The sequence below is a fragment of the Atta colombica genome, unplaced genomic scaffold (genome assembly GCF_001594045.1).
Source record: "Atta colombica isolate Treedump-2 unplaced genomic scaffold, Acol1.0 scaffold228, whole genome shotgun sequence".
Classification (NCBI taxonomy): domain Eukaryota; kingdom Metazoa; phylum Arthropoda; class Insecta; order Hymenoptera; family Formicidae; genus Atta; species Atta colombica.
In genome coordinates this window covers 663,153-672,310 of record NW_017259325.1, presented here as the reverse complement: position 1 = coordinate 672,310, position 9,158 = coordinate 663,153, and the positions used below count along the sequence as shown (strand labels likewise).

General features: G+C 31.5%; 2 protein-coding genes across 5 annotated transcripts in view; one reads left to right on the top strand and one right to left on the bottom strand.

The window, feature by feature from the left end:
• Positions 1-9,158, bottom strand: part of LOC108688308 (flotillin-2) — a 110,877-nt gene that overhangs the window by 54,669 nt on the left and 47,050 nt on the right. The window lies entirely within an intron of this gene.
• On the top strand, positions 274-4,307 carry LOC108688305 (glucose dehydrogenase [FAD, quinone]-like). The gene is made up of 4 exons (XM_018194497.1): positions 274-938; positions 2,564-2,747; positions 2,864-2,997; positions 3,076-4,307. The coding sequence occupies exons 1-4, from the start codon at positions 522-524 to the stop codon at positions 4,207-4,209; spliced, it is 1,869 nt and encodes a 622-aa protein (XP_018049986.1). The 5' UTR covers positions 274-521; the 3' UTR covers positions 4,210-4,307.

Sequence of the window (9,158 nt, the reverse complement as noted above, 5' to 3'; positions counted from 1 at the left end):
TATATATATATATACAGATATTTTTCTATCATATCAATCTTATAAACTTATACTTATAACACTATAATCGTGAAGCCTTTCATTATAAAAAAATCAATAATTGTAAATATCTAATAAATAAATTCTTATTTCATTTTCAGATCCTCGCACAAAGTCTCAAAGAGCCTTAAAGTCTCAAAGAAAAATATTCTGACGATTTCCATAATTAAAACATATAACCTACGACTTATTTTATTTCTATATTAATAAGCAATTTCCGTTACATAATTTCCGTTTTTTTTTTAAATTTTCCTTCGATTAGGCTGACATGCACACAGTTACAATTATAAGCACTATGAAATCGCTAACAAGACGCATAATAAAATAAGATAGACTGTTATATACTGAAGATAATTTCTATAAGAAACAATTGGAAAAGACATTCGTGATACAAGAAGTGAAAAGTATTCGTAAATTCGCTATTCGAATGCATAAGTTTCAAACGAGATCAATAGTAATCGAAAGCACGATCAGAACAAGAGATGAGCATCACGACAGTAGTCGGCACTGCTATAAAAACAGCCAGTGTCCTTCTTGGCGTCGGTATCGGTAAAATAACTATAATTCCAGTATTGATTGCCGCCCTAGCGTATTTCAATTATGACCTCATGGATCCGGAAAATCATCCACGCGTAACGAAACAATTGAGGAAAGAATACGACTTTGTTGTGATCGGCGGCGGTTCAGCTGGCAGTGTGCTCGCCAATAGGTTGACTGAGAATCCTAATTGGAATGTACTTTTATTGGAAGCCGGTGGACACGAAACCGAAATAACCGACGTGCCGATACTTTCTTTATATTTGCATAAAAGTAAACTTGATTGGAAGTATCGCACGCAGCCGCAGAACACAGCTTGCCAGGCGATGATTGATAAGCGATGTTGTTGGACCAGAGGCAAGGTATATATGTAAAGAGAGTACAAATCAATCTAGTTTAGAAAGATCTCGGGATAAAATAACCAGAAGTTGCATGTAAAAAATATCAATATCAAATGAGAATATAAATGTTTTAAACACAATTAATATTAGAAAAATGTCTATTACAGTCAAAGCGAGTTTAATCGGTTCTTCATTTTTTTTTTCTTTAAATAATTCAATCTTGAATTACTTATATATTATATTATAGTCTCGATGATATAATGGCTTAGGACGTTTGTACGGAACAAGAGATCCGGGTTCAAGCTCCAGTTCAAGGTAATATTTTTCGCAATAAATTTATGAATAGTTTCAACATATTAACATCTTTATAATATGATGCTTAATAATAGCATCAAATTATTAAATTGTTTGTCAATTTAATTCGTGTTACTAGAATAGTTTTAATTGCGTTTATAGTTCGGAAAAACAATTCGGCGCGCAGTTAAAAAGACTATAATATGATATATGCAAGTACATATATAGTGTATATTAGTAATTCAAGATTGAATTATTAAAGCAATGAAGATTCAGTAATAGGCATTTTTCTAATATTGATTTTGTTTCTTACACATGCAGTCTAAAAGATTCTTTATATTGTTTATAAATGTTTTATTACTTGTAGTAGAAATATTATACTTTGAATAATTATACGAGAAAAGAAAAATTGTATTCAATTATAATATTATATTTCAGATATTTCAAACTTACTTTCAAGTGATTATACTGATCTGTATTATCGATATAAATTAAACTCTATTGCAATGATATTAATTTAGTAAAAACTCGCTCTCTGTAATCCAATAAATTATGTTTAAAATAAAAAAATTGAAAAATTATAAAATTATAAAATTAATAATAATAATTATAAAATTAAAAAATTGAAATTAACCGTTATGATAATAATGTTAATTATTGCACATAAAAATTTTTCCGATTATTGTCGCATGTCACAAAGTATCGAAGATTAAATATACATGCGTGGAATGCAATCAAAGCTAGAGTGAAAGTAATTCTTTGAACCATTACCTATTTACGGGATCTACAACAGAAATCATAGCGTCTTAAGTCGTTGAAAATTGATCAATCATAATTGATTATTCTTTTCATATTGAACTGTGATTCGTTAATTTTCTATGATTTAAAACCATATAATCGCTTGTAGACCTCACGTTATTCAGTGTACAAAACTTTTGTCTTGTATAAGTCTATGACGTCTATAATTTCACATCGCGGCGATTAAATTAATTTCTAAATACAAAAATAAGATTGAAAAAAATGAAATGTACTGAAAAAAAATTTCTAGTTAAAAATAAACAAATCAGAAGATAATGATTATATCAATCAGAATATCGATCATGTACTTTTTCTCGAGAGTGGAAACGTAACAAATGAAAACTTTTATGTATGTATGTACACGTACTAAAATTATAATAAATTCAACCAAAAAATTCTGATTCTTAATCAAAATTCCAATTAATGTAATTATAAGACTTTTTTATCAGTATATATTGGAGACTGCAACTAAAAATGCAAGCTAATTAATTTATTCTTGACCGAGTACTGTTTTATTTTGTTGCGCAATCTTTACAATCAATTTAATATTTCAGGTTCTTGGAGGATCTAGCGTTTTAAATACATTGCTGTACATACGCGGCAATCGACGTGATTTTGATGAATGGAAAAGTTTTGGAAATCCTGGTTGGGGATACGAAGATGTATTGCCGTATTTCAAAAAATCACAAGACCAAAGAAATCCATATTTGGCACGCAATACAAGATATCATGGTACAGGTTCGTATATTTTCTTACGTTTAAATTTTTTAAAAACTAATCCAATTAATGTGTGTATATGTGTGAGTAAAATGAAATATGATAAATATTTATTTTTTCAAAAACCTTTTTTCCAGGAGGATACTTGACCGTGCAGAATAGCCCATATGTCACTCCATTGGGCGTAGCGTTTCTTCAAGCTGGAGAAGAAATGGGCTACGATATTTGTGATATTAATGGTGAGCAGCAAACTGGCTTCGCCTTTTTTCAAGTATGTGTGAAACTGGTGTATTATTTCGCGGAAGTTCCATTTAACTATTGAGATTTCTGATTCTTTATTTTCTTTTAGTTTACAATGCGACGGGGCGCTAGATGCAGCACCGCCAAAGCATTTGTGCGACCTATTCAACTTAGAAAAAATTTTCATCTCTCCTTGTGGAGCCATGTGACTCGAGTGCTGATAGATCCGCAGAGTAGAAAAACGTATGGAGTAGAGTTTATCAGAGATGGTCGTAAGGAAGTAGTGTCCGTCAAGAAAGAGGTGATTCTTTCAGCAGGTGCCATTAATAGTCCACAATTGTTGATGCTATCCGGTGTAGGCCCGTACGTACATCTGAAGGAATTGGGTATTCCTGTGATTGAAGACTCACCCGGAGTCGGACAGAATCTGCAGGATCATATAGCGGTTGGCGGGCTCGTCTTCCCAATCGATTACAAAATCAGTATCGTTATGAATCGAATGGTGAATATTAACTCGGCCTTAAGATATGCCATTACTGAAGATGGCCCATTAACATCCAGCATCGGTCTCGAGGCGGTCGGCTTTATTTCAACCAAGTATGCCAACCAGACCGACGATTGGCCTGACATTGAGTTCATGTTGACGTCCTCGTCAACGAACTCTGACGGTGGTAGTCACATAAAGAACGCTCATTGTTTAACAGACGATTTCTACAATGAAGTATTTAGTAAAATCAACAATCAAGATGTTTTCGGAGTATTTCCGATGATGCTTAGGCCTAAATCGCGCGGTTATATCAGACTCAAATCCAAGAAACCTTTAGATGTTCCACTGCTTTATCATAATTATCTCACTCATCCACATGACGTGGCAGTGCTTCGCGAAGGTGTCAAAGCGGCTATTGCATTTGGCGAGACCAATAGTATGAAAAGATTTGGTTCCAGATTTCATAGCAAACCATTACCCAATTGTAAGCATATTCCACTCTATACCGACGAGTACTGGAACTGTGTAGTCAGGCAATATACCATGACCATTTATCATATGAGCGGAACCGCCAAGATGGGTCCATCCGATGATCCGATGGCGGTCGTGAATCCAGAGCTGAGAGTCTATGGGGTTGAGGGACTGCGGGTAATTGACGCATCTATTATGCCGACTATCACTAGCGGGAACATTAACGCACCTGTCATAATGATAGCAGAGAAGGGTGCCGATATGATAAAGGAAAGATGGATGTAATCATCTCGTTTCAAAAAAGATGATATTATTGTCACTACTTCTTGATACGCTGTTTCTGATCGATTACATAATTGCATAATATAATTATAGAGATGCACGGCCAAGTGAAAAGTAAGATCAAATAACAGTTTTAATTAATAATATATTTTAATTAATTACATATTTTAGTGAAAAAGATTAGTTCCAAATTTAAAATATATTATAGCTTGTAAGAAGAAAAGAAAAAAAAAGAATAATTGTTGCAGTAATCGTTTAATATTCGTAATATTGAACTTATTCATGAATAATAATAAATAATAATGATAAATAAATTTTTCCCAATAAATAGAGCTCGCACATTAGCAATATAATGCAACATAATAACAATAGAATTGCATCCGATCTTGACGATTATTTTCAAAAATGCTATTTCAAAAAATAAAATATTTTTGTCTGCAAATCAAATGAACTGCAATATACTGCAGACTTAAAAAAATCGTTAAAATTCATTTATTTGATGCAAGACACTTTCATCTTTTTATTATGTCAACAGCAGGCTAATTGGCGCATACTTGTCATATCAAAATTTTGTTGATTAAAACGTTATTCCATAATTGTTTCGGAAGTCACATAATCAAATTTTAGGTACTTAGAGTATAAGTAAATTATATGAATATTATACGAATATTATGAATTTGTGCCAAATTGTGCCAAAAATCATGTCAACGAGATTTCATTATGCATTAATAAGGATATTAAATAAAAATCTATTAACGATAAATACGTTTCCACTTTTAAAACAAAGATTTTATTTAAATAAAATAATTTTACTCTGATAAAAATCTCTCTTTAAACTTCTTTGAAACTCCTTATGAAATTCACTCCGCAATCATTCCGATTTTTAAACATCACTATTTCAAATTTAGTATTTATTTCTTCGTAAAAAATAGAGATAATTGCGGTAATTGCGAAACTAAAATTTTTTATTTGTATAAGTTTTTAAGCAAATAAATAATACAAAAAAATGTGTATTTTCTCTCTAAGAGAGGCAATCCGTAATATAATATGGATTACATATAAATGAGATAATTGTGTAATTTAGCATTTCTAAGATACAAAACCGACATAAAAATTTTCTCAGCCAATTAAATCAGATGCATCGGCCGTAACTAATTTGCAATTGCGTCAGGACTACTATGTTCTCCATTATAATGACATGGCACATAGTTCAAATTACTGTTGTTGTAATATATAATTTCGTTCTGTGGTAATCAATTTTTTATTGATTTATCTATACATAAGGTATGCAATACTATCATAATGTATGCAATGATGATGCAAATATGTGCTACTATAATGATATACATATAAGCTAAGGCAAAAATGTATCGTATACATGTTCATATTTATTTTTTATTTGACACTTTTATGACAACAGTAAAATTATAAAGTGTCATTAAGAATTGAATAGTTAATAAAAAATTTAATATCATTTAAATTTAATTGATATATGGGCACATTGGGGCAATAATTAACTGTATGTTGCTCGACTCGTAACAGAACACAATCAAATAGCGTGACATTAAGTATACATAAATTTTTCACATATTCTTTTGACTATATTTTTGTATAAGAAAGAACTTTGATAAAAAAAAAATAAATAAAGAACAAAAAAATAAGAAAAAAAATGATTTTTATCATTTAAATTATGTTCTATCTAACTTCAACTATTTGATAAAGATAAAAATTTTGCTATATTCAGTTGTAGTAATAATTTAGACATTTATTTTAAACATATCTTTTTTTTCAATTTTGAATAATAAGAAATCCGATCTCGCAGCATTCTCGAATATATCATGTCGATTGAGAAATGAAAGTAAATTTTACCTGTAATTCTTTACATAATCGATTTAATGTTACTGCGAGATCGCTACTCATCATAAAGACGCCGTGGATTTTTAGATAGAGGAAAGATGTTTAATCGTAGTTCTTAACAGTTTAACAAAATTGTAATAAAAATACTGAAGAGATTAGAATATTTCTGTATCATCAAACTATTTCTTAATTATCAAACTTTGGTTAAAAAATGATAGTACTTAAGCTGTGTTAGTGTCACATCTGTGTTGTTTATTATAAAAATTCTTGGTAATTATTCAGATCAAAGGATACCCCGCCGATGACTTTGACCTTGACGTTGTCTTCCTTGACGAGTGACTTCCATTAGGTTTTAAGTGGTGGTCGTCCTTCGTTAAAAAGATATAAACAAAAAAAGTTTTAAAAATAACGCTTTATTTCTACATATTTCAGAAATACTCAGAAATATTCAGAAAGTTTAATGGCATATAATATCCTACCCCTGACCTAACCATGGTACATAGTTGAGTTAGGATTAGGTTATTATATACCTGTGGGTATATTTTTCTAGTTGGTGGTCCTTTGTTAAAAAGTTAATAATAAAAAGTTAATAAAACAAAAAAAGTGTTAAAAATAACGTTATATTACCTTGATCAAAAAGTTCACGGAATTTATTCAGAAAATTCAAAATACAAGTTTTATTCATCAAAAGTGATATTGTTCCCTTCAAAGTACTCTCCATCGACTGCAACGCACTTATGCCAGCGCTTGATCCAGCTCTCGAAACATTTCTGGAACTCTATTGTCAGTATAGCCATTAGAGCCGTCTTCGATTTTTCCATTACCTCCTTTCGGCTGTTAAAACGCGTTCCCCGTAATGGTTTTTTCATGCTACTCATAATCGGCTGTTTTCTTTAGAGTATCACTGCCGAAACAGTTTCCCAACATTTCCAAGATTTTCATATCATTGAATCCATTTTTAACGCAAAATTTAATACAAACTCGTTGTTACAAATTCAACTCCATTTTTAAAACTGTAAAAAAATCGAAAATACGTGCAGAGGTAAATGTACTCAAGAAGTACGGCGTAACTTTTACAAAGCTATGGTGATAAAATTTGGTAGGAATGTCAATGATAGATGTGACAACCTAACCAAAAAAGAACTCAAATCAGCTGACTCAGAGCATCACTTGGTGGTAATTCCGGGAACTTTTTGATCAAGATGCTATTTCTACTATTTTTCAGAAATACTAAGTTTAATGGTATACAATGCAACTACATAACACGAGTATTCTCTTAAAATATATTAAAATATATTATAATATTTGTTGGTTTAAAATATATTATAATATTTGTGTTGGTTTAAAATATATTATTCGTGTACTGTAGGGTGATGAGAATCGAAGGTGAGAGTTGTGCGCCACTTTGCAAGGGGAAGAGAGGTAAGAGTCACTTCGGATAAAAATCGTGCGCCCTCTTCGCAGGGCTATGTTCAGATTCCCACTGGAATGCGACCCAGATATCATTTTATCCTTGTTAATTATATACCAAGCGTTAAACAAGGACATGACACTCGGGAGATAATATGAACATGTCTTAGGGAGGAAAGGAGGTAAGAAAATCATGCGCCCTTTTGCAGAGGGGGAGGAGGAGCGTGGATCACTTCAGACGAATGACTCTCACTTCCTCTCTCCCCTCTGTAAAAGGACGCACGACTTTTACCTTCGATTCTCACCTCCCTGCACGAATAGCAAACATATTTTAAAGCAGGGAATTCTCGTGTTATATAGTTGAACTTTTTTTGTTAATAACGAAAGACGACCACCATCTAAAACCTGTTGGACTCACAACATATGTCAATGTCATCAGCTAAATGTTTCCTTAATCTAAATACTTATCAAATTTTTTTTTTTTTCCCCCAGGAAGAGTACATTATATAGATTTAGTATTAAGAAGTCGCATAAAACAATATTCATTGAAAATTTTTTATTTTTAAAGAGAATTGTTTTAAAAAGCGACATCTTAATGTGTGAAAATATGTTGTTATAAATTTAAAAATAAAAAATATCCTAACATTTCTGCAAGAAAAAATTAATATAAAGCTAAACACAATGCTAAGCAACAGTGACATAAATAGTGACAGAAATAATACAGAAATAAGTGATATATACTCGTAATTGTCACACAATGCCGTGAAAGAAGTAAAAAACCAACCAATTTGACGTGTACAGACTGTAGTATCTTTCTATTTATTTAAAGATTATAGCGTATATAAACAAAATAAAAAATTTATTTATTTAAAACCTTTTGTTTCGTTTTCTGCAAACATCTCCCTATCGATTACTATACATATGAATCATAACTATTCATTCCGCTCAAACTGGACACAGTTCTTTAATTATAGATACTTCTTTAACTATTGTAGATTTTTTAACTATAGATCTGAAAATAATTTTATTAGAATATCAAAATAATGATCTAAGATGCTTAAACATGATAATGTAAGATGTGTACATGGTGAAGGGAGAGATTGATAATAAAAGAGGAAAAGATTAATGGTGGAAATCTATCCTCATGAAACGTGCCAATATGGCGACGTGATGGCTAAACCTATGAGAGGGAATGAGAATCAAACTCTCATGGATGTATCACAGTATTTTGTCAGGAACCGTCGGACAGATTAGAGCATGGAACGAGATATGCACAAATACGAATGAGCTTCAGAAAACACTGCTTATTCTCGTACACTTCTTACTTGGGCGACTAATTTTGCATGATGATTTAATTACATGATAATTTTAGTGAGAAAATCGTTTCGTTCTTCTTCTTGTGCTTAGGCTAGATGTCGCAGGCGAGCGACCAATAAGACGCCGACTACAGGGGAAAGCCATCACAGTATAAGCACGTGACTCTCCGAGGGCCAATCAAACGCAAGACTCATGATTGCCAACTGGATAATTACAATATAACGAATATGATTAAAATTGTAAACGTGCTTAAAACGCTCATTTTTTACAATACTTCAAAAAAATTTGACATTCTGGCAACCAATTTGAGTATTCTATGTAATTATTAATATGATTGTCCACATACAAAAACATTTTTAGGCTTGTAA